The sequence below is a fragment of the Hemiscyllium ocellatum genome, chromosome 14 (assembly GCF_020745735.1).
Source record: "Hemiscyllium ocellatum isolate sHemOce1 chromosome 14, sHemOce1.pat.X.cur, whole genome shotgun sequence".
In the NCBI taxonomy this organism is placed as follows: Eukaryota; Metazoa; Chordata; class Chondrichthyes; order Orectolobiformes; family Hemiscylliidae; genus Hemiscyllium; species Hemiscyllium ocellatum.
This window is the reverse complement of record NC_083414.1, coordinates 135,758-162,223: the sequence shown is the minus strand read 5'-3', so window position 1 is coordinate 162,223 and position 26,466 is coordinate 135,758. Positions and strand designations below refer to the sequence as shown.

At 43.4% G+C, this 26,466-nt stretch overlaps 1 protein-coding gene across 1 annotated transcript in view; it reads right to left on the bottom strand.

The window, feature by feature from the left end:
- Window positions 1-26,466, bottom strand: part of stimate (STIM activating enhance) — a 141,741-nt gene that overhangs the window by 7,880 nt on the left and 107,395 nt on the right. Inside the window, exon 6 of the mRNA XM_060835268.1 lies at window positions 26,348-26,425. Within this exon, the coding sequence (XP_060691251.1) occupies window positions 26,348-26,425 (78 nt within the window). The remainder of the gene's footprint in view (window positions 1-26,347; window positions 26,426-26,466) is intronic.

Genomic DNA, 26,466 nt, shown 5'->3' with positions numbered 1-26,466 from the left:
CTTGCCTTACGAAGAAAGATTGAATAAGCTCAGACTTTTCTCTCTGGAGAGAAGGAGGAAGAGAGGAGACATAATCGAAGTGTATAAAATAATGAATGGAATGGATAGAGTCAATAGCCAAAGACTTTTCCCTAGGGCAGGATTGACTGGTACAAGGAGTCATAGTTTGAAGATATTAGGAGGAAGGTATAAAGAAGACTTCAGAGGTAGGTTCTTTACACAGAGAGTTGTGAATGCATGGAATGCGTTGCCAGCTGTGATGGTGAAAGCAGAGTCATTGGGGACATTTAAGCGACTGCAAGACATTTGCATAGATAGCAGTGAGTTGAGGGGTGTGTAGGTTAGGTTACTATATTTTACATTAGGATTAAACCTCGACACATCATGGGCCAAAGAGCCTGTTCTGTGCTGTACTTTTCTATGTTCTAGTCAATGACAAACTCCAGGATGTTGAATGGGAGATTCAGCAATAGCAATAACACTTCAAAGTCAAGGGGTGGCGGCTAAATTCTGTCTTGATGGAGATGCCCATTGTCTGGTATCTATGTGGCACAAATACTACTTATTACTCATCAGCCCAAACCGGATTGTTGTCTAAATGTTGCTGCATATGAACATGGATACCCGGTGACTGCAAAGACTACGAAATTTATTTTCTTTCATTTGGATTGTGGACTAAAATGGGAAAAGAGATCTTTCCACAGCTTTTTCTCCAACCAAGGACTTTGGAAAGAGTTTCTGCACTTTTAAAAATAAAACAAGTTAGTGGGACATATTGTGAGTTACGTTTACTCTATCACTATGTTCAAGCAGTAGAGGGAGAGGTCTAAAATGGCACAGAACCGGGACGTTCAAAGTTAACACTGCCCAGCAATAGATTATCAATTGGTTTGTGCCATTGGGATTAGTCGTGGATGCCAGAAGTCACCAGCATCTCAAAATGTAAGGCTCTTTATCTGAATGCACACAGTAATTCTGAACAGATACACAGGTTGTTGGCACAAGTAGCACTAAACAAATAGCTACTACACAGCTGTGATTGCAGGGTGACCAGAAATGCGAACAATATTGTTATACCTCATTGGCATAGCGCAATGGAAACCAATCCCGGTTATTGTGGAAGTCATTACAAAAGTTAAAGCTTTTAAAAAATACACAAAATTCTCCAATTTATCTGTATTTTAGAATGTTGAGAGAAAGCACAGACCAGGTTTCTAAAGTAAACATGAATTACTGTTTCTTACAAGCATTTAGAGTCTAGCTACTGGTGAGCAATTTGAATTGCCAACATATAACTCTGCTAGTTAAAACTCTATCTTATGAATTTCTCCTTACACACAATTACATACCCACAGATGTGAACAGGAAAATTAATGGGTGTGATGGATAGAAGGAAAACCACTCATTAATCTCTGTTCACAGGATTTGCTGAGATCGTTGCTGTGCTGGTCAGAATGTTGCTTCTTGGTCTTCCTTCTCCAGATGCCTTCATGGTTTTCATGAAGCACAGCATGGCTGGTTCAATGATTTTAAAAAAGCCTTTGGCTTATTAATTAAAAATCAAAACTACAGCAATTGCTGAAGGTAAGGTAAAATGGTTTTCTTTAAGCAACTCTTACTGCAGAGAACAGTGAGCTGTTAAGTGATCTGTTGACTTTTCATTTTTTTGTTCATAACCAAAGTTGTTCAGTTGCCCAAGAACCAATTGGCCAGCAGAAGGGATCTAGTAAAGTGTGATAAGGTAGGATTGATCAGAGATCTCATAATTAAGGATTCTCATAGGGGTAGCCATCACAACATGATAGAAGCTCAAATTCAGTTTGAGTGTAACACGGGTCTCAAACCAGTATCCTCAACTTAAATAAGGGCAATCGCAAAAGGTACAAGGAAAGTGTTGTCTAAAATGGGCCGGGAAAAAAAGATGAACAGGTAGATCAGTAGATGAACAGTGGCAGACATTTAAGCTGATATTTTGTAACAGTCAGCAAAAATTTATTCCAGTCAAACAGAAGGACTTGATGAGAAGGATGATCCACCTGTGGCTAATAAAAAGTGATCAAATAGAATATCCAATCATAGGTATAGAAAGCAATTTTTAAAAAAAAGTGTGACGCCAGGGGTTGAGATTTTTTTTTAAGATGCCATCACCAGATAACTAAACAGCTAATAAATGGACAAAACTCGATTCTGTAAGTAAATAGCCAAGAAATATGAAAACAGACCACAAGAACTCCAATAAATAGACAATAGGTGCAGGAGTAGGCCATTCGGCCCTTTGAGCTGAATATTTATAATATTTAAAATGAAAAATGTAGCTAAAGTGAGCATGGCATCCTTGGAGGAATTGATAATGGTGATCAGGGAAATGGCAGATAATTTAAAGCAATAGTTTGCATTGGTAGTCACAGTTGAGGATATTATAAACATCCTAAAGATATCAGATAAGTGAGGTGCTAATGGAAGAAAAGGTCTTGCAACATTCTCTATCATGAGAGACAAAGTATTTGACAAACTAATGAAACTGAAGGCAGAGAAGTCACCAGCATTGACTACCTGCATCCAAGGGTTTTAAATGAAGTGACTGAAGAGATTGTGGAGGCATTGGTTGTAATATTCCAGAAATGGATGGGTCCTAATCGGATTACAGATCAGAAAACAGCAAATCTTCACAAAGGGAGGTAGACAGAAAACAGGAATCTATGGGCCATGTAGTTTAACATCTGTCATCGGGAAAAGCTAAATAAGGAGGGCTAAGAGGAAGCAAGCAGAAAAGATGGCAGTCTGTGCTAAAAAAAAGTAAAATGTTTTTCAAACATATTAATAGTAAAAGATTAGTGAAGAATAGAGTGGGGCCCATAAGGAACTTCATTGTTGTGGAGTCAAAATCCTGGAATTCCCTCCCTAACAGCATTGTGTGGCAACTTAGAACAGGTGGACTGTAGCAGTTCAAGAAGGCAACTCACCAGCACCTTCTCAAGGGTAACTAAGGACTGACAATAAATGCTGGCCCAGCCAATGATGCCCACATCCCAGAAATGAACAGAAAAAAACAACAGGCAGGATAAACTGCTCATTGATGCAAAGAATATGGCTGATGTACTAAATTAATATTTTGCTTTGCTCTTTACCAACTCTTGTACTCAATACCCCGCCCAATGAAGGAAAGAATGCCGTATGCCTTCTTGACCACTATCAACTTGCGTTGCAATCTTCAGGATACAATGGACTTGAACTCCCAGATTTCTCCGTACATCAATTTTCCCCACTGCTTTTCCATTTATCATATAGTTCACTCTTGAATTGCCCGGATTGAACACCATCTGTCATTTTTCGGCCCAACTCTCCAACCTATCTATATTCTGCTGCATTCTTGCATTCACTCCACCAATATTAGTGTCATCTCCAAATTTGCTAATCAGACCATCTATACCTTACTCCAGATCACTTATGTATATCACAAACAACAGTGGTGCCAGCACAGGTCCCTGTAGAACATCACTGGTCACAGTTCTCCATTTTGAAAAACTCCCTTCCACTATTACTCTCAGTCTCCTGTTGCCCAGTCAGCCCTCTAACCACCTAGTTTGTACAAGTTGGACCCCACGTGACTTCACTTTCTCCATCAGCCTATCATGGGGAAGCTTATCAAACACCTTACCAAAGTCCATGTATATGACATCTACAGCCCTTCCCTCATTGAACATTTCCTCAAAGAATTCTATTAAGTTGGTAAGACATGACGGCCTGTCACTGATAAGTCCATTTTTTTCCAAATGTAAATAGGTCCTTTCTCTCAATTATCTTCTCCAGCAGCTTCCCTATCACTGACGTCAGACTCACCAATCTATAAGGGCAGGTCACGTCTGACAAATTGGAGTTATTTGACGAGGTGACTCAGGCAGTAGATGAGGGCAATACTATTGATGTTCGATAGTTCAGAAAGCATTTGATATGGTGCCACATGGCAGGTTGGGTCCTTGGCAGTATGGATTAGAAGTTGACTAAAAGATAGTAAACAGATGGTTGGCATAGATGGCCATTCTTCACATTGGAGGCGATTTGAAAGTGGTGCCCCCAGGGATCAGTGTTGGGACCTTTGTCTTTCCTGATTTGTATAAATGATTTAGAGGGCAAAATCTCCAGATTTGCAGATGATACTAAGCTAGGGAGAATAGTGAATTGTGAGGATGATACTGCGCAACTTTAGAGGGACACTGACAAATTGGCCAAATGGGCAGAAACATGACAGATGAATTTCGATGTAGAGAAATGAAAGATAATACATTGTGATAGAAGAAGCTCAGAGACAATACAGGATTAGTGGTTCAACTTTGAGCAAAGCACAGGAGCAGAGGGACCTCAGGGTTCACGTGCATAATTCTCTGAAGGTGACCAGGCATGTTGATATAGTTGTTAAGGCGGCTTATAAGATCCTTGGGTTTACAAATAAAAAGTATAGAGTATAGTGTGCAGGTTTGATATCCAGACGTTTCATTACCTGGCTCGGTAACACCATCAGTGGCGACCTCCAAGTGAAGCGAAGCTGTTGTCTCCTGCTTTCTATTTATATGTTTGTCCTGGATGGGGTTCCTGGGGTTTGTGGTGATGTCATTTCCTGTTCGTTTTCTGAGGGGTTGATAGATGGTCTCTAGATCTGTGCGCTTGTTTATGGTGTTATGGTTGGAGTGCCAGGCCTCTAGGAATTCTCTGGCATGTCTTTGCTTAGCCTGTCCCAGGATAGATGTGTTGTCCCAGTCGAATTGGTATTTTTTTTCATCTGTGTGTAGGAGGGAGAGAGGGTTGTGTCTTTTTGTGGCTAGCTGGTGTTCGTGTATCCTGGTGGCTAACTTTCTTCCTGTTTGTCCTACATAGTGCTTGTGACAGTCCATGCATAGAATTTTGTAGATGACTTTGGTTTTGTCTATGGGTTGTACTAGGTCTTTTAAGTTTGTTAGTTTTTGTTTGAGAGTGTTGGTGGGTTTGTGTGCTACTAGGATTCTGAGAGGTCTTAGTAATCTGGCTGTCATTTCTGAAACTTTTTTGATGTATGGTAAGGTGGTTAGGGTTTCTGGCTGTGTTTGGTCTGCTTATCATGGTTTTTTCTTGAGAAATCTGCGGACTGTATTTTTTGAGTATCCGTTCTTCTTGAACACATTGTATAGGTGGTTCTCCTCTGTTTTGCGAAGTTCGTCTGTGCTGCAACGTGTGGTGGCTCGTTGGAATAGTGTTCTGATACAGCTTCGTTTGTGTGGGTTGGGATGGTTGCTGGTGTAGTTAAGTATTTGGTCAGTGTTTGTCGGTTTTCTGTATACACAGGTTTGTAGTTCTCCGTTGTCCTTTCTTTAGACTGTAACGTCCAGGAATGTGAGTTTGTTGTCAGTTTCTTCCTCCTTGGTGAACTTCATGCCTGTGAGGGTGTTGTTGATGATGTCAAATGTCTCTTCTATCTTGTTTCGTATAGAGTATAAAAGCAAAGTGATGCAACACCTCTACAAATCATTGTTCAGACCACATTTGGAATATTGCATTCAGTTCCGGATGTTTTATTTAAGAAAGGATCTTAAAACCCTGAAGAGAGTGCAAAGAAAATTTACTAGAATAGATTATATTCAAGGAAAGATTAGAGAGATTGGGCTTTTTCACCTTATAGCAGAAATGATTAAGAGATGAACCTCATTGAAGTGTTCAAAATTATGCACAATTTTGAGAGGGTAAAGAAGGATATTCTGTTTCCACAAGTTTAGATTAGATTAGATTACTTACAGTGTGGAAACAGGCCCTTCGGCCAACAAGTCCACACCGACCTGCCGAAGCGCAACCCACCCAGACCCTTACATTTACCCCTTATCTAACACTAGGGCAATTTAGCATGGCCAATTCACTTGACCTGCACATCTTTGGACCTTGGGAGGAAACTGGAGTACCTGGAGGAAACCCACGCAGACACGGGGAGAATGTGCAAACTCCACACAGTCAGTCGCCTGAGTCGGGAATTGAACCCGGGTCTCTGGCGCTGTGAGGCAGCAGTGCTAACTGCTAACAGCAGAGTTGGTATGTCAGTAACAAGAGGTCTTAATTTCAAGATTGTCAGCAAAAGAACCAGAAGTGAGAGAAGAAGAAATGTCTTTACTCTGACAGTTATTAGGATTTAGAATGTACCACCTGGAAAGTGGTGGAAAACGAAAAGGAGGCATACATAAAGTTTAGGAAACGGAAAACAGACAGTGCCTTTGAAGAATATAAATAAAACAGGAAAGTGCTTAAAGGTGTTAGGGGGGGCTAAAAGGGGCCATGAATGTCTTTAGCACACTGGATTATGGAAAATCCCCAAGACATTTTATACGTCTATTAGGAGCAAGGAGGTAGGTAGAGAAATGGTAGGTCCACTCAAAGGCAAAAGAGGGAAATTATGCAAGGAACCGGAAGAAGAGAGGGAGAGGCATCGATATAAACAAAGGAGAAGAATGTGGTGGATGGCGAGTCTAGAGAGGGTATGTTGATATTCTAAGGCTTGTCAATATTAAAAAAAGTGGCATTGGGTATTTTGAAAAGCATTAAGGTAGACAAGTCTCCAAGATTTGATGGGATCTATCCCAGAATACCGAGGCAGATGAGCGGGGAAATTGCTGGAGCCTTGTACGAAATCTTTGAATGTTTTTTACTCACAGTAGAGGTCATAGGGAATTGGAAAATAGCCAAAGTTGTTCTTTTGTTTAAAAAGGGCAAGAGGATTATCCAGGAATGACAAATCCTTCCCAGTCAGTGATAGGGAATTTTTTTTTCTTTATTCATTAATGGGATGAGGGCGTTGCTGCCTAGGTAGCATTTATGGTCCATCCCCAATTGTCTATTAGGCGTTGAAGAGTAAACCACATTGCTGTGGGTCTGGAGCCAGGTTAGGTAAAGGATGGCAGTTCCCTTCCATAAATAGCATTAATGTACCAACTGGGTTTTTCCTGACAAGCAACAATGGATTCACGGTCATCATTTGACTCTTAATTTTAGATTTTTAAAAAAATTGGATTCAAATTCCGTGAACTGCCGTGGCAGGAATTGAACATGGTTGAAGCTTGATGGGCTGAAGGGCTTGTTCCTGCACTGTACTGCTGTTTGTTCTTTGACAAATGTGTCATCAACAGTGCTATCAAATGCCACTTGCAAAGTAATAACCTGCTCACTGACTGTCAAAGTGGTTTCCAGCAAGGCTACGCAACTCCTGATCTCATTATAGTCAATGTCCAAACTTGACACCATCCAGGACAAAAGATCACAGTCAACTACAATATTCACTGCCTTTATCATTGATGCAGATTGGCAGCAGATTTTAATAATTTAAAAATACACACAACTCAACTAACCTCTGACAGCTCTTTCCAAATCCAGAGCTCCACCACATAGATGAACAAGTTCCCCACAAATCTATACACCATCTTTACTTGAAATTATATCACATTCACTGTCTCTGGATCAAATGCTTAGAACTCCCTTCCTAAAAGGATTGAGGATGCCCTTACACCGTACGGGCTACAGCAACTCAACAAAATAGATCACTACTGCCTTCTCCAAGGCATTTAGTGATAGACAATAATTCATGGTCTGGCCAGCTGTGCCCACGTTCCATGAACAAATATAAAAACCTAAGCTTTGGTTGTGAATTGATGCCAGGAAGCTGGGAGCCAAGAACAAGGCAAGTGGAAGCCAGGGACTGGGACCAAGGGCAGCCTTTTTTCCAGGTTGGGAAAAGGGATCGGGATTCTCTTGCTTGCCAAGACAGCTTTCTGCGTCCAGGGCTCTGAGGTGTAGAGGGTCACAAGGAGATTGTGGGGAGATGGAGAGGCTGAAAGATGACTGAAAGGGTACAATGGAGACTGTGGGAGATGGGGTTGGGGAGAGAAGGAAGCTGTGGGGTGGAAAGAAAACCTGCTGGGGAGGGAAGTGAGTGAAAAGAGGGAAAAACCAAACAATAGCTGAAAGGCGCCATCAAAAAAGAAAACATTTTGTGCCCGGTTGAGGAAAAAGTGTAGCTTGACAACACTATTAACAAGCTGGATCTACCATGTGTTTAATGGCCAAGGCATATCTTCGCAATATTTCACATTTGCGGTTGATACCGATGTTGTAGCTGTAATTGAACAGATTGGTTAGGATGCAGTTAATTCTAGACCATAATCTTCAGCACTGTTGTCAGAGTACTGTCTGGGCTCACAGCCTTTGCAAAATATCCAGTACCTTCAACATTTCTTGATAACTGAGCTGGCATCTGTGATGCTGGGGACCTCAGGAGAAGGTTGAAATGGATCATCCTCACAGTACTTCTATCTGAATACGGTTGAAGGTGCTTCAGCCTGGTCTCTTGAATTGATATGGTCGGGTCCACCATCATAGAGGATGTGGATATTTGGGTTGCCTCTTCCTCCAATTAGTAATTTGTTTGTTGACCACCAATCACAATTGGATACGTAGAACTGCAGATCTTAAAACTGATTCAATGGGTGAGAGATTCACTGTTCTGTTTGTTACATGCAAGTGCAATTAGACCATAGAACAATACTGCGCAAAACAGGCCCTTCAGCCCTCGATGTTGCACCGGCCTGTGAACTATTCTCAGCTCATCCCCATACACTATCCCATCATCATCCATGTGCTTAGCTAAGGATTGTTTAAATCTCCCTAATGTGGCTGAGTTGACTACATTAGCAGGCAGGGCATTCCACACCCTTACCACTCTCTGCGTAAAGATTAGATTAGATTAGAATAGATTAGTTACACAGTGTGGAAACATGCCTTTCAGCCCAACAAGTCCACACGTACCCTCCGAAGAGCAATTCTTTTGGAATTTTTTTGAGGATGTAATTCTGAAGATGGACAAGGGAGATCCAGTGGAATGTAGTGTACCTGGACTTTCAAAAAGCCTTTGATAAAGTCCCACATAGGAGCTTAGTGAGCAAAATTAGGGCACATGGTATTGGGGGCAAAATACTGACTTGAATTGAAATTTGGCTGGCTGACAGGAAACAAACAGGAAGAAAGTTAGCCACCAGGATACATGAACACCAGCTAGCCACAAAAAGACACGACCCCCTCTCCCTCATAGCTCTACACATGGATGAAACAAAACACCATTTCGACTGGGACAACACATCTATCCTGGGACAGGCTAAGCAAAGACATGCCAGAGGATTCCTAGAGGCCTGACACTCCAACCACAACGCCATAAACAAGCACACAGATCTAGATGCCATCTATCAACCCCTCAGAACATGAACAGGAAATGACATCACCACAAACCCCAGAAACCCCATCCAGGAGAAAGATATAAATAGAAAGCAGGAAATGTAGCATGGCCAATTCACCTAACCTGCAAATTTTTGGACTGTGGGAGGAAACCGGAGCACCCGGAGGAAACCCACGCAGACATGGGGAGAATGCGAAACTCCACACAGACACCGTTGCCTGAGGCAGGAATTGAACCTGGGTCTCTGGCACTGTGGAGCAGCAGTGCTAACCACTGCACCACCGTGCTGCCCATAAAGAACCTGCCTCTGATGTCTGTCTTAAATATATCACCTCTCAGTTTGTAGTAATGCCCCCTCATACAAGCTGACTTCATCATCCTCGGAAAAAGAGTTTCACTTTAAAAGCAAAAGGATGAGATTCATCAGGAGCCAGGGACTTGTTGGCCTTTCCTTCCATCTCTTGCTTCTCAACTGTTTCTGACATCCACTATATGGAAGCTAATGCAAACGACCTGTTCAATTCATTTGCCACTCCTTATTTCACATTATTAATTCCCCAGGTTCATTTTGCAATAGGACCAACATTAGCATTGTTAACACTTTTAAATATCTTTCAAAGCTCTACTATGTATTTCGGTATGTCTAACTCGCTTTCTCTGGAACTCACTTTTCAAAATTATTTTTTTAGATTCTTTGCTGCATTTTATATTTGGTCGAATCTTCTGACTGCACCCATCTGTTTCCAAGTCAGGATGGTGAGTGGCTTGATGGGAAACTTGGAAATAGTGATGCTTCTCCGTTTCTGCTTCCCTTGTCCTTCTAAATGGTAATGGTCATGGGTTTGGAAGATGCTGCTAACAGTGCATCTTCGAAATGGTGCACACTGCTGCTGAGGTGGCCTCTGAAATACACAGCATTCAGAATTGCCGAGCAAAAACTGATAGGCAAGTTTCATACACATGAAGACAGCCTCAATCGTGATCTTGGGTTCATGTTGTGCTACATGTGATCCCACCATACTGTTCTGTAAAATCTTCCTTACTGAACGGTTTTGACACCATCATGTTGATAAATTGTTATGATCTCTCTACTCTAATTAGTTTGCACAGTTTTCGATTACATACTACTTTGGTCAGACTCTCAGCATGCGACACTTATACCTTGCATGTTATTCCAGTCACCGGGTTTTTCTCCAGCACAACCTTATAATTATCCCTCTGCCTCAAGTAATCGGATTACAGGTATCCCTTTGCTTGTTATTCAGCTGTTGACACTTAACTCTCAAAGTTTGACACTCTTGATCACCTGCAGAGACCTATTATCCAGCCTGTCGACACTCCACTCAAACCATTTGTATCGTATTTTGATCTGTTTAAAAAATCTGTGCCTGAATGCTCTCTTCACTTGACAAAATGGCAGCACATCAAAAGCTTGTGATTTCAAATAAATCTGTTGGGGCTATAACCTGGTATCATGTGATTTTTGACCTTGTCCATCCCAGTCCAACACCGTTATCTCTACGTCATGACTACTGAGTGTCAGTAATGGAAGGATTGAATATTTGTGAAGAGGTGTCAATCAAGTGGACTACTTTGTCCTGGATGGTGTCAAGCTTCTTGAGTGCTGTCAGAGCTGTATTCATCCATGCAAGTGGACAGTATTCTGTCACATTCCTGACTAGTGCCTTGAAGACACAAGGTAGCTAGGCTTAGAGAGTCAGGAGGCCAGTTACTTACTATAGGATGCTTAGCCTCTAACCTATTCTTATAGTAACACTTCAGCTTCAGGTCAACAGTTATCCCCTCAGCATGTTGATAATTGGGGTTTAATGATAATGAAAGTGATGCCACTGAACATCAAGGCCAGAAAATTAGATCCTCTCTCGTTGGAGACTGCCATTGTCTGGTACTCGTGCTGCGTTAAAGCTATTTGACACTTATCAGCCAAAGCCTGGATGTTGTTTAGGCCTTGCTTCATACAGAAATGGCTTGGGTCATTATCTGAGGAATTCTGAGTATAACTGAATAGCCTGAGTTAGGGCAGTCACATATTCCTCCTGCAGGATGTGGAAGGTCAAGGAGTATTCCATTGTTCCTGATGCTTACACCTGTGGGGAAATGCACTCAGCTGCAACTCCTGGGAAACTGTGTTAGGGAACTGTAGCTGGATGCACACAGGATCATCGGAGACGCTGAGTGCTTCACAAATAAAAGTTTTAGTGAGGTGGTCACACCTAAGTTTCAGGCAGAGAGTAGCTAGATGACCACCTGGAAAGGCAAAGGGAGTAGGCAGAGTGTGCAGGAATCTCTTGTGACCATTCCCCTCAAAAACAAGTATACCTTTTAGGATAGTGTTGGGGGATGACCGTTCAGGGGAAAGCAGCATAGGCAGATTGGTGGCTATGACTGGCTCTGGGACATAGAAGGAACGGGTAAAGGTAAATAGGATCTTAGTGACAGGAGACTTGATAGTTAGGGGGACAGATAGGAGATTCTGTGGCTGCAAACAGAAATCCAGGATGGTGTGTTGCCTCCTTGGTGCAAGGGTCCAGGATGTCTCAGAGCAGCCAGACGTCATTGGCACAAATGACGTAGGTAGGAAAAAGGGATGAGGTCCTGCAGAGTGAGTGATTATAGAGAGCTAGGAAAAAGGTTAAAACCAGGACCTTATTGGTAATAATCTGCAGATTACTTCCAGTGCCACATGCAAGTGAGGGTAAGAACAGAAGGATATGTAGATGAACGTGTCGCTAAAGAATTGGTTTAGGAGGTAGGGATTCAGATTTTTAGATCATTGGGATCTTTTCTGGGGCAGAGGTGAACTGTTCAAGAGACAGGTTGCATCTGATCTGGAAGGGAACCAATATCTTGGCAGCTAGGTTTGCTAGTGTTGCAATGGAGGGTTTAAACTAGATTGGCGGGGTGGGAGTGGGATCCTCAACATTTTAATCCAAACAGGCATTCCTTGCTCCCTGTCCTGTTCCAGCCTGACTTGCTATTTCTGTTTACTGTACCTCCTTCGAGCCTCGCAATTGTCTCGGAGCAAGGAATGCCTGTTGGATTAAAATGTAATTATTTCAAGACAAGAGGGCTGACCGGTAAAGCTGATAAACCTAGGGGGTGAATAACCATGTGGGACTGGGATATTATCGCTGCAAATGTGTTGCTGGTCAAAGCACAGCAGGTTAGGCAGCATCTCAGGAATAGAGAATTCGACGTTTCGAGCATGAGCCCTTCATCAGGAATAAGAGAGAGAGAGCCAAGCAGGCTGAGATAAAAGGTAGGGAGGAGGGACTAGGGGGAGGGGCGATGGAGGTGGGATAGGTGGAAGGAGGTCAAGGTGAGGGTGATAGGCCGGAGTGGGGTGGGGGCGGAGAGGTCAGGAAGAGGATTGCAGGTTAGGAGGGCGGTGCTGAGTTGAGGGAACCGACTGAGACAAGGTGGGGGGAGGGGAAATGAGGAAGCTGGAGAAATCTGAATTCATACCTTGTGGTAGGAGGGTTCCCAGGCGGAAGATGAGGCGCTCCTCCTCCAGCCGTCGTGTAGTTGTGTTCTGCCGGTGGAGGAGTCCAAGGACCTGCATGTCCTCGGTGGAGTGGGAGGGGGAGTTAAAGTGTTGAGCCACGGGGTGATTGGGTTGGTTGGTTCGGGCGGCCCAGAGGTGTTCTCTGAAGCGTTCCGCAAGTAAGCGGCCTGTCTCACCAATATAGAGGAGGCCACATCGGGTGCAGCGGATGCAATAGATGATGTGTGTGGAGGTACAGGTGAACTTGTGGCGGATATGGAAGGATCCCTTGGGGCCTTGGAGGGAAGTGAGTGTGGAGGTGTGGGCGCAAGTTTTATATTTCCTGCGGTTGCAGGGGAAGGTGCCGGAGGTGGAGGTTGGGTTGGTGGGGGGTGTGGATCTGACAAGGGAGTCACGAAGGGAGTGGTCCTTGCGGAACGCTGATAGGGGAGGGGAGGGAAATATATCCTTGGTGGTGGGGTCCGTTTGGAGGTGGCGGAAATGGCGGCGGATAATACGTTGTATGCGCAGGTTGGTGGGGTGGTAGGTGAGAATACGGACTCCGAACTACATTCCAACCAACAAAATTTGGACCCAACCAGGACAACCTGTAACGGACTCCGAACTACATTCCAACCAACAAAATTTGGACCCAACCAGGACAACCTGTAGCCCCTCCCCCTAGCCCCTCCTCCCTACCTTTTATCTCAGCCTGCTTGGCTCTCTCTCTCTTATTCCTGATGAAGGGCTCATGCTCGAAACGTCGAATTCTCTATTCCTGAGATGCTGCCTAACCTGCTGTGCTTTGACCAGCAACACATTTGCAGCTGTGATCTCCAGCATCTGCAGACCTCATTTTTTACTGGACTGGGATATTATAGCAATTACAGAAACATGGCTAAGATAGGGACAGGACTGGCAGCTTAATGTGCCAGGGTACAGGCACTTTAGGCAGGGCAGAGGTGATGGAAGGATGGGAGGGGGAGTTGCATTTTTAACTCAGGTGCGTCTCAAAGCAGTAGTCAGGGGTGAAATAACTGAAGGATCATCCAGTGAGGCTTTGTGGATGGAGCTAAGAAATAAGAAGTTGATAGTGAAGTTATTGGGGGTTGTATTTTAGGACCCAAATAGTCAACGGGAATTAGATGAACAAATATGCAGGGAGATTGAGGAGATTTGCAGGAGCAATAGGGTTGTCATAGTAGGGGATTTTAATTTTACTAACGTAGACTGGGACTGCCAGAGGGTTAAGTGCTCAGATGGGGTGGAATTTAAGTGCGTTCAGAAAAGCTTCTTCAAGCAGTATATAAAGGGTTCTACTCGAGAAGGGGCAAAACTTGACCTACTTTTGGGAAATAGGGCAGGATAGGTGACGGAGGTGACAATGGGGGAGCACTTTGGGACCAGTGATCATAGTTATATTAATTCTAAAATAGTTATGGAGATGGACAAAACTGGTCCATAGGTTTAAGTTCTAAATTGGGGACTGGCAAATTTTGATGAAATTAGATAGGAGCTTGCAGGGGTTGATTGGCGTAGTTTGTTTGCAGGCAAAGGGACCTCTGGCAAGTAGGAAGCCTTGAAAAGTGAGATAGCTAGAAGTCAAGGTCTATTATATTCCTGACGGTGAAGGGCAAAGTTGGCAGGAATAGTGAACCCCGGATGACAAGAGATATGGAGGCTTTGACCAGAAAAAAAAAGGAGGCATGGCTCAAGTACAGGCAGCTGGGATCAAGGGAATCCCTGGAGGTATAAAGGGAATACAGGAGTTTACCAAAGGAGGAAATCAGGAAAGCGAAAGGGGCACGAGATAGCCTTGGCTGAGATTAGGGTGAATCCAAAGAGACACTTTAGGAATATTAAAGGAAAAAGAATAATGAAAGAGAGAGAATAAGGCCGCTCAAAGACCAAAGTGGACATGTATGTGTAGAACTGCAGGAGATGGGCGAGGTTCTCGAATAATATTTCTGTGTGTTTACCATGGAGAAAGACATGAAGACTTGGGAACTTGGAAGTTAGTGATGATATCTTGGGAAAATGTCCATATCACAGTAGAGATGGGTGTTGAACGTATTAGAAGATAAGAAGATGGAGCAGCACGGTGGCTCAGTGGTTAGTATTGCTGCCTCACAGCACCAGGGTCCCAGGTTCAATTCCAGCCTCAGGTCTGTGTGGAGTTTGCACATTCTCTCTTTGTCTGTGTGGGTTACCTCCGGATGATCTGGTTTCCTCCCACAGTCCAAAGATGTGCAGGCCAGGTGAATCGGCCATGCTAAATTGCCCATAGCGTTTGGTGCATTAGTAAGAGGGAAATGGGTCTGGGTGGGTTACTCTTCAGAGGGTTGGTGTGAATATGTTGCTGGAAAAGCGCAGGTCAGGCAGCATCCAAGGAGAAGGAGACTCGACATTTCGGGCATGAGCCCTTCTTCTTTCGGGCTCATGCCCGAAACGTCGATTCTCCTGCTCCTTGGATGCTGCCTGACCTGCTGCGCTTTTCCAGCAACACACATATTCAGCTCTGATCTCCAGCATCTGCAGTCCTCACTTTCTCCTAGAGGGTCGGAGTGGACTGGTTCCACACTGTAGGGAATCTAGAAAACAAATCTCTTGATCCTTACCAGGTATACCCAAGAACACTGCAAGACGCTAGAGAAGAAATTGCGGGGACCCTGGCTGATGTTTTTGCATCATCGTTAGCCACGGGTGAGGTCCCTAAGACAGGAGGGTAGCGAATATTGTGCCATTATTCAAGAAAGGCTGTAAAGAAAAGCCTGGGAACTATAGAACAGTAAAGTTAACATCGGTGGTGAGTAAGTTACTTGAGAAGGTTCGGAGGGATAAGACGTACATGCATTTTAGATTAGATTAGATTCCCTACAGTGTGGGAACAGGCCCTTTGGCCCAACAAGTCCACACTGACCCTCCAAACAGCAACCCACCCAGACTCACTCCCCTACATTTACCCCGACTAATGCACATAACACTACAGGCAAATTAGCATGGCCAATTTACCTAACCTTTCCTGGGAGGAAACCAGAGCACCCGGAGGAAACCCACACAGACACGGGGAGAATGTGCAAACTCCACACTGGCAGTTGCCCAAGGCGGGAAATGAACCAGGCTCCGTGGCACTGTGAGGCAGCAGTGCTAACCACTGAGCCACTGTGCTAGCCTTTTTTTTAAATTCAAAGAAATAAATAGTTTATTGGCTACATTTCCACCTCCAAAATATGAGCAGTTTTGCCTCAGGTGGCTTCCTATCTTAAATAGCACACAATGCTGTTAACAAATTGTCTGACAATATAAATTTTACACAAGTTCTAAACATGACTTTAAACCAGATTTGAACTTACACTCCATCGAACATTTTTCGGTATTGAATTCCCCAGCCATTAAAACATCAACCAGTTAAATTTCAAATTGAGCATGCATTGCTTGTCCCAAGTGTTGTGAAACAACGGACACTTGTCAATTAAAAAATTCAACCTGGTTTAAGTGTTACAGAAGTACACAATTTCTATCTAATGTTACAGTATGCTTTGGTTGATAAACACATTTTCTATAGTGCAAATTTAAAAACTCAGTGAAGTTCAGAAAAGCATGATTGCAACACGTATATTTACAGACTTGGTAAAAATGACACATAAGCTATTCCAATCTGAGACATTATAATCTTGTGTATCCCCTGAGGAATACAAGTTAAACATGAGGAGGATGAAAAATCCAGCAAATGTCCACGTTCGAGGATTTGCTATCCATCCAAACAAATTGATCTACTCCAGGAAAAGACACAAACAAAGACTCCCATGTTCTTTGTCCTTCTCCACCATCAAATACAGAAAATTCTTAGACTCCAGATGAAATACATTTTCAGTAGTAAGTGCACCAGTTGCTGCCATCACTGGGCATCAGATCTCCTGTAATGAGCAATATTAGATCCAAAAACCACCAGATCCCAAGACCTCCAAGAATCAGCAGTTTGCCCACTGCAGTGCCAGGCAAAGTCTATCTCCACTGAAGCACCCCAGGAAAAAGGAATATAGCAAGGTTGTTACAAATTTGGAAAGACAGGGTTTGATTAGGAGTAGTCAGTTAGGCACCGAGAGCTGTTGTGGTTCTGTTCGCCGAGCTGGGAATTTGTGTTGCAGACGTTTCGTCCCCTGTCTAGGTGACATTCTCAGTGCTTGGGAGGCTCCTGTGAAGCGCTTCTGTGAAATTTCGGGGGTATCCGTTTTTGGCGAATACATTGTATAGGTGTTCTTCTTCCTCTTTTTGCAGTTCTGGTGTGCTGCAGTGTGTTGTGGTTCTTTTGAACATTGTCTTGATGCATCTTCTTTTGTGTGTCTTGGGGTGGTTGCTTTCATAGTTCAGGACTTGGTCTGTGTGTGTCCTAAACTACGAAAGCAACCACCCCAAGACACACAAAAGAAGTTGCATCAAGACACTGTTCAAAAGGACCACAACACACTGCAGCACACCAGAACAGCAAAAAGAGGAAGAAGAACACCTATACAATGTATTCGCCAAAAACGGATACCCCTGAAATTTCATCAACAGATGCCTAAGGGAAAGACAACAGAACAAGGACATGCCACAACCCAAAGGACTAGCCACACTACCATACATCAAAAATCTTTTTGAACTGACAGCCAGACTACTGCGACCACTAGGACTCATAACAGCACACAAACCAACAGCCATTCTCAGACAACACACCAGGACGAAGGACCCAATACCCAGCATGAGCAAAACCAACGTAGTGTACAAAATCCCGTGCAAGGACTGCACAAAACACTACATAGGACAAACAGCCATCCGTATCCATGAACACCAACTAGCCACAAAACGAAATGACGCGACCAGCTATCCTCAGTAGCCACACACGCAGATGACAAGCAACATGAGTTCGACTGGGACAACACTACTATTATAGGACAAGTCAAACAGAAAACAGCCAGGGAATTCCTAGAGCCATGGCACTCATCCACAGATTAAATCAATAAGCACATCGACCTGGACCCAATATACCGGCCACTGCAGCAGACAGCTGGAACTAACAACCGGAAGCGGCAGGTACAAATCACTATAAATGCCGGAGGAAACATCACAGAAGCGCTTTACAGGAGGCTCCCAAGCACTGAGGATGTCACCTAGACAGGGGATGAAACGTCTGCAACACAATTTTCCAGCTCGGTGAACAGAATCACAACAACGAGCAACCCGAGCTACAAATCTTCTCCCAAACTGAAGGCTTTGTGAGTGGGAGATCATGCCTCACAAATTTGTTTGAATTCTTGGATAAAGTGACCAGGAAGATTGACGAGGGCAGGGCAGTAGACACAGTCTATATGGATTTCATTAAGGCCTTTCCCAAGGTTCCACATGGTAGGCATTTCTGGAAGGTTAGATCGCATGGAATCCAGCACAAACTGACAAATTAGATTAAAATTGGCTTGATGGTAGGAAGCAGAAGGTAATAGTGGAAAAATGCTTGTTGGACTAGAGAACTGTGACTAATGGAGTGCCTCAGGGGTCAGTGCTGCGTCAATTACTGTTTGTTATCTATAGCAATGATTTGGATGAGAATGCACAAGGCATGATTAATAAGTTTTCTTATGACACTAAAATAGGTGGTATTGTGGACAATGAGGAAGGTTATCAGAAATTGCAGCAGGACCTTGATCAGCTGGGGAAGTGGGCTGAGAAATGGGAATAGGAGTTTAATATAGATAGGTGTGAGATCTTGTGTTTTGGAAAGTCAAATCAAGTTTTATGGTGAATGGTAGGGCCTTAAGCAGTGTGTAGTGGAACACAGAGATCTTGGAATTCAGGTTCAGAGTTCCCTGAAAGTGGAGTTACAGGTAGACAGAGCAGTGAAGGCGGCTTTCGGCATACTGGCTTTCATCAGACAGGACACTAAGTATAGAAGTTGGGCAGTTACGTTGCAGTTTTACAGGACATTGGTGAGGCCGCAACTTGGAGTGTTGTGTTCAGTTTTAGTCATGCAGTTATAGGAAGTATGTTATTAAATTAGAAAGAGCGCAGAAGAAATTTACAAGATGTCACCTAGACTCAATGGTCTAAGTTATAGGGAGAGATTGGACAAGCTAGGACTTTTTTCTTCAGAGCATAAGAGACTGAAGGGAACCTAATAGAGGTGTATAAGATCATGACAGGCATGGATAGGGTGAATGCACTTAGTTTTTTTCCCAAGGTTGGGTAATCGAGGACGAGAGGACATCAGCTTAAAATTAGAGGGGAAAGAATAAAAGAAAACCTGAGGGAGAAGTCCTTTACTCAGAGGGTACACATATGGAATGAGCGCCAGCAGAAGTGGTTGAGGCATGTACATTAACAACATTTAAAAGGCACTTTTGCAAATATATGGATAGGAAAGGATTAGAAGGATTTGGGCTGAGTGCAGGTAAATGGGGTTGGTGTGGATGGACATTTTGATCAGCATGGACACTTTGGCCCAAAAGGCCTGTCCCCGTGCTGTAGGACTCTATGACTCTAATAAAGGTTAAGCACACTGACAGGGCAGTAATTAGTGGGTCACATTTTTCCTGCTTTTGGTGGACAGGATAAATCTGGCCAATTTTCCTTGCAGCTTGATAAATGCTGCTGCATTTGGCAATCAGGAAAGTAAACCTGCTCTATTTGAGGATTTGTTAGCCTTTAGTAATATTATTTTCTCCAATAACAGAGTCAGAGTCATAGAGATGTACAACATGGAAACAGACGCTTCGGTCCAACACGTCCATGCTGACCAGATATCCCAACCAATCTAGTCCCACCTGTCAGCTTGTACTGTCTCCATTCCCAATTCAATAGTGGTTTCCTTGACATGCCTTGACAGTGTTGTTAAAAAGAGTTATGTTGTGTTAGCTTTCATTATAGAGACAGATGTACAGCATGGAAACAGACCCTTCGGTCCAACCTGTCCATGCCGACCAGGCATCCCAACCCAATCTAGTCCGAACTGCCAGCACCCGGCCCATATCCCTCCAAACCCTTCCTATTCATATAACCATCCAAATGCCTCTGAAATGTTGCAATTGCACCAGCCTCCACCACATCCTCTGGCAGCTCATTCCATACACATACCACCCTTTGCATGAAAAAGTTGCCCCTTAGGTCTCTTTTATATCTTTCCCCTCTCACCCTAAACCTATGCCCTCTAGTTCTGGACTCCCCGACCACAAGGAAAAGACTTTGTCTATTTATCCTATCCATGCCCTTCATAATTTTGTAAACCTCTATAAGGTCACCCCACCAGGCCTCTGACGCTCCAAGGAAAACAGCCCCAGCCTGTTCAGCCTCTCCCTGTAGCTCAAATCCTCCAACCTGGAGGATAGTAAATGTGGTTCCCTTGTTCAAGAAGGGGAGTAGGGATAACCCTAGTAACTATAGGCCGGTGAGTCTTACCTCTGTTGTGGGCAAAGTCTTAGAGAGAATTGTAAGGGATAGGATTTACGAACATCTGGATAGGAATAATGTGATCAAGGATAGTCAGCATGGTTTTGTGAAGGGCAGGTCATGCCTCACAAACCTTATTGAATTCTTTGAGAAGGTGACTAAGGAGGTGGACGAGGGTAAAGCGGTAGATGTGGTGTATATGGATTTTAGTAAGGCGTTTGATAAGGTTCCCCATGGTAGGCTACTGCAAAAATTACAGAGGTATGGCATTGAGGGGGAGTTGGAGGTTTGGATTAGCAATTGGCTGGCTGGAAGAAGACAGAAGGTAGTAGTTGATGGTATTGGTTCATCTTGGAGTGCAGTTACCAGCGGTGTTCCGCAAGGATGTGTTTTAGGACCATTGCTGTTTGTCATTTTTATAAATGACCTGGAGGAGGGGCTAGAAGGTTGGTGAGCAAGTTTGCGGATGATACGAAAGTCGGTGGAGTTGTTGACAGTGAGGAAGGATGTGGCAGGTTACAGCGGGATATAGATAAGCTGCAGAGCTGGGCAGAAAGGTGGCAAATGGAGTCCAATGTAGCTAAGTGTGAAGTGGTTCACTTTGGTATGAGTAACAAGAAGATGGAGTACTGGGCTAATGGTCGGATACTTGGTAGTGTGGATGAGCAGAGGGATCTTGGTGTCCATGTACACAGATCTCTGAAAGTTGCCACCCAGGTAAATAATGCTGTGAAGAAGGCATATGGTGTACTGGCTTTTATTGGTAGAGGAATTGAGTTCCGGAGTCCTGAGGTCATGTTGCAGTTGTATAAGACTCTGGTGCGGCCGCATCTGGAGTATTGTGTGCAGTTTTGGTCGCCATACTATAGGAAGGATGTGGAGGCACTGGAACGGGTGCAGAGGAGGTTTACCAGGATGTTGCCTGGTATGGTAGGAAGATCGTATGAGGAAAGGCTGAGGCATTTGGGGCTGTTTTCATTGGAGAAAAGAAGGTTTAGGGGTGACTTGATAGAGGTGTACAAGATGATGAGGGGTTTAGATAGGGTTGACCATGAGAACCTTTTTCCACATATGGAGTCAGATATTATGAGGGGGCGCAGCTTTAAATTAAGGGGTGATAGGTACAGGACAGATGTTAGGGGTAGATTCTTTACTCAGAGAGTCGTGAGTTCATGGAATGCCCTGCCAGTAGCAGTGGTGGACTCTCCTTCTTTATGGGCATTTAAACGGGCATTGGATAGGCATATGGAGGAAAGTGGGCTAGTGTAGGTTAGGTGGGCTTGCATCGGTGCAACATCGAGGGCCGAAGGGCCTGTACTGCGCTGTATTTTTCTATGTTCTATGTTAACCTTGACAACATCCTTGTAAATCTTTTCTGAAGCCTTTCAAGTTTCACAACATCCTTCCGATAGGAAGGAGACCAGAATTGCACGCAATATTCCAACAGTGGCCTAACCAATGTCCTGTACAGCCGCAACATGACCTCCCAATCCCTGTACTCAATACTCTGACCAATAAAGGAAAGCACACCAAACACCTTCTTCACTATCCTATCTACCTGCAACTCCACTTTCAAGGAGCTATGAACCTGCACTCCAAGGTCTCTTTGTTCAGCCACACTCCCTAGGACCTGATCATTAAGTGCATAAGTCCTGCTAAGGTTTGCTTTCCCAAAACGCAGCACCTCGCATTTATCTGAATTAAAATCCATCTGCCACTTCTCAACCCATTGGCCCACCTGGTCAAGATCCTGTTGTAACCTGAGGTAACCGTCTTTGCTGTCCACTACACTCCAACTTTGGTGTCATTTGCAAACTTACTAACTGTACCTCTTCTGCTCGCATCCAAATCATTTATGTAAATGACAAAAAGTAGAGGGTCCAGCACCAATCCTTGTGGCACTCCACTCGTCACAGGCCTCCGGTCTGAAAAACTACCCTCTACCACCACTGGCTAAAAGCAAATTACTGCAGATGCTGGAATCTGAAACTAAAAGAGAAAATGCTAGAAAATCTCAGCAGGTCTGGCAGCTCCTGTAAGGAGAGAAAAGGACTTACGTTTCAAGTCTAACTGACCCTTTGTCAAAGCTCGACTACCACCCTCCGTCTTCTACTTTTGAGCCAGTTCTGTATCCAAATGGCTAGTTCTCCTTGTATTCCATGAGATCTAACCTTGCTAATCAGTCTACCATGGGGAACCTTGTCGAACGTCTTACTGAAGTCCATATAGATCACATCTACTGCTCTGCCCTCAATCTTCTTTGTTACTTCTTCAAAAAAACTCAATGAAGTTTGTGAGACATGATTTCCTACGCACAAAGCCATGTTGACTATCCCTGATCAGTCCTTGCCTTTCCAAATACATGTACATCCTGTCCCTCAGGATTCCCTCCAACAACTTGCCCACCACTGATGTCAGGCTCACCAGTCTATAGTTCCCTGGCTTGTCTTTACCGCCCTTCTTAAACAGTGGCACCACGTTTGCCAACCTCCAGTCTTCCGGCACCTCACCTGTGACTATCCATGACACAAATATCTCAGCAATAGGCCCAGCAATCACTTCTCTAGCTTCCCACAGAGTTCTCGGGTACACCTGATCGGGTCCTGGGGATTTATCCACCTTTACCCGTTTCAAGACATCCAGCACTTCCTCCTCTGTAATCTGGACATTTTGCAAGATGTCACCATCTATTTCCCTACAGTCTATATCTTCCATATCCTTTTCCACAGTAAATACTGATGCAAAATATTCATTTAGTGTCTCACCCATTTTCTGTGGCTCCACACAAAGGATGCCTTGCTGATCTTTGAGGGGTCCTATTCTCTCCCTAGTTACCCTTTTGTCCATAGTATATTTGTAAAAGCCCTTTGTATTTTCCTTAATTCCATTTGCCAAAGCTATCTCATGTCCCCGGTTTCCCTCTTAAGTATACTCCTACTTTCTTTATACTCTTCTAAGGATTCACTCGATCTATCCTGTCTATACCTGACATATGCTTCCTTCTTTTTCTTAACCAAAACCTCAATTTCTTTCGTCATCCAGCATTCCCTATACCTACCAGCCTTCCCTTTCACCCTGACAGGAATATACTTTCTCTGGATTCTTGTTATCTCATTTCTGAAGGCTTCTCATTTTCCAGCCATCCCTTTACCTGAAAACATCTGCCTCCAATCCGTTAGCAGAGGGATTGAGTTTAAGAGCCACAAATTTATGTTGCAGCTCATCAAGCCTTGGTTAGACTACACTTGGAATATTGTGTTCAGCTACAATGAGGTCGCCTCATTGTAGGAAAGATGTGGAAGCTTTAGAGAGTGCAGAGGAGATTTGCTAGGATGTTGCCTGGACTGGAGGGCATGTCTTATGAAGAAAGGTTGAGGGAGCTAGGGCTTTGCTCACTGGAGCAAAGAAGGACGAGAGGGGACTTGATTGAAGTGTACATGATGATGATGGGCATAGATAGAGTGGATAGCCAGAGACTTATTTCCCAGGGCGGAAATGGCTATCATGAGGGGGCATAATTTTCAGGTGTTTGAAGGAAGGTTTGGGGCGATGTCAGAGGCACAATCTTTACAGTGTATGGTGGGTGTATGGAAGCACAGTCAGCAGTGGTAGTAGAGTTAGATACATTGGGGACATTTAAGCAACTCTTGGACAGGCACATGGAAGATAGTACAATAAAGGGTATGTAGGTTAGTCCGACCTTAAAAGAGGATAAAAGGCTGACACGACATTGAGGGCCAAAGGACCAGTACTGTGCTGTACTGTTCTATGTCGAACATGCTGACTATCATATTTACAGTTGCAAAGGCATTATTGCTTTACTTTGCTTGCTAATATCACGAATATCAGCTTATGTGGCTCAAATTACCACCTCATCACCCTCTTTCTTCTCACTCAATTGCGAAATGCTTTGCATCAATGTCTATATTGCTTCTAAGGTTTGTTTCATATTCAATTTTTGTGGTCCTTATTATCTACTTTGTTGCTTTACTTTATATTCAGACAGTGTTAAATAAAACAAACAGACTGAGATTGCCATGGTTCAAGCATATCTATACTTCACCAAAATAAAGTTTGAAGTTCAATGCAGACAAATCTAAGGTGATGTATTTTGGTAGGAAGAACATGGATAGAAAATGTAAAATAAGGGATAAAACTCTAAAGGAGTGCAGCAGGACAGGAACCTGGGTGTCTATTTGCACAGATTATTGAAGGAAGCAGGACAGGTCGAGAGAACAGTTAATAAGGTAACTGGGCTTTATTAATGGGGCACAGTACGAAACAGCAAGGAGGTAATTTTCAATTTGTGCAAGACACTCGTTGAACTTCAGCTAGAGAACCATAGACAGTTCTAGATGCAACACTATAGGTAGGGTATGAACATACTGCAGAAGAGATTTACAAGAATGGTTGGAAGAAGAGATGCTTCAGCTTTGAGGATAGACTGAAGATGTAACTGTCCTCCTTGGAGAGAAGGCTAAGATAAAGGTTTTCAAAACCACGAGTGGCTGGATAGAATAGAACGGTTCTCTCAAAAGGAACAAGAATGAGACAACATAGATATAAACTGACATGTAAGTTTAGCAAATGCATCAGAGTTTGAGAGGGTCCATTGTCCCATCAAGTCTGCACTGGTGAAAAAACAAACATTACAGGTGCATATCTAAATATTTAAATGTTTTGAGGGTTTTGCCCTCTGCCACCCCTACAGGCAACGAATTCCAGATTTCCACACCCTCTAGGTGAAAATAGTTACCTCACAACTCCTCTAAACCTAACCTCCTATTCCTTACATTAAATTATGAGGGGTCATTTTCCCCTTTGTGCATTCCCCTGCACGATGGGGAAAAGTTTCTTCCAGTCTAGCCTATCTATGCTCCTCATAATCTTACATATCTCAAATGTCCCTCCTCAGTCTTCTTTGCTCTAAAGAAAACAATTCCAATCTATCCAATTAATCTTGGGGGCAGCACGGTGGCTCAGTGGTTAGCACTGTTGCCTCACAAAGTTCGATTCCAGCCTCAGGTAACTGTCTGCATGAAATTTGCACATTCTTCCAATGTCTGCATGGATTTCCTCTGGGTGCTCCAGTTTCCTCCAAAGATGTACAGGTTAGGTGAATCGACCATGCTAAAATTGTCCAGTGTTCAGGGATGTATTGATTAGATGCATTAGCCAGGGGAAATGTAGGGTAATGGGTCTGGGTGGGATACTCCTTGGAGGGGCAGTGTGGACTCGTTGGGCCGAGGGGCCTGTTTTCCACACTGTAGGAATTCTAATGCTAATTCTAATTCATAACTAAAACTCTTCAGCCCAGGCAACATCCTGGTAAATCTCCTCTGCACTCTCTTCAGTGCAATCACATCCTTCCTATAATGTGGATTCCAAAACTGCACAACATGTGATGGCAGAAACATCTTTTTCACTCAGCGAGTGGTTTGGCCTGGAATGCACTGCATGGAAATACAAAGAAGGCAGGTTGAAGTAAGGCATTCAAGGTGGTACTGGATGACTATTTAAGCAGAAACAATGTATAGGTTTATGAGCAAAAGGCAGATGAAGAGTACCAAGCCATAATGCTCACTTGGAAAGCTACGACAGACATGATAGAGCATTTGGCTGCCTCTACACCAACTCTGCAAAAAAGTTCACTTTCTAGTTGCTCAAACATGACGACTTCAATTTGGTTCACAAATTCATGCTATTGAATATAAAGTAATGAGGACCGGAGTTTCCAGAAATCAAACGTTTCAACTTTCAAAAGATATAGACAACATACCAAGTTTGTTATCATCATTTACAGTTGTCTTCTATATCAGAACTAGGTTAAAAAAATTAGGAGTCTCCCATTTAATACTGAGAAAAGGAAATTTTCTCTCTCAAAAGATCATTAATCTGTTGAATTCTTTTCCTCAGAAAACAGTCACTGAATATATTCACAGCTGAGTTAGTTAGGCTTTAATTCCGCAAGGAGAGTCACAGGTTAGGATGGACAGATGGAAAAGTGGAGTTGAGGCCATAATCAGATCAGCCATGATCATATCTAGTAGTGGAGCAAGCTTGAGCTGAATTACCTAATCCCACTTGAAATTCTTGCACCTAATCAGTTAATGCCAAAAACAAGGAACTCATTCAAGTGGCTCAGTTCAGGTACCTTTAGTAAAGGTCAGTCTGAAAGGGCTACTTACATTGACAAAAAAAGGAACTATGAGCATCACAATCGCCAGCTCCAACTGTGGATTCTGGATTGGATTGAGTAAAGCTACCTGTGAAGAAAGTCAGAAAAACACAAATGATGAAAAGCTAT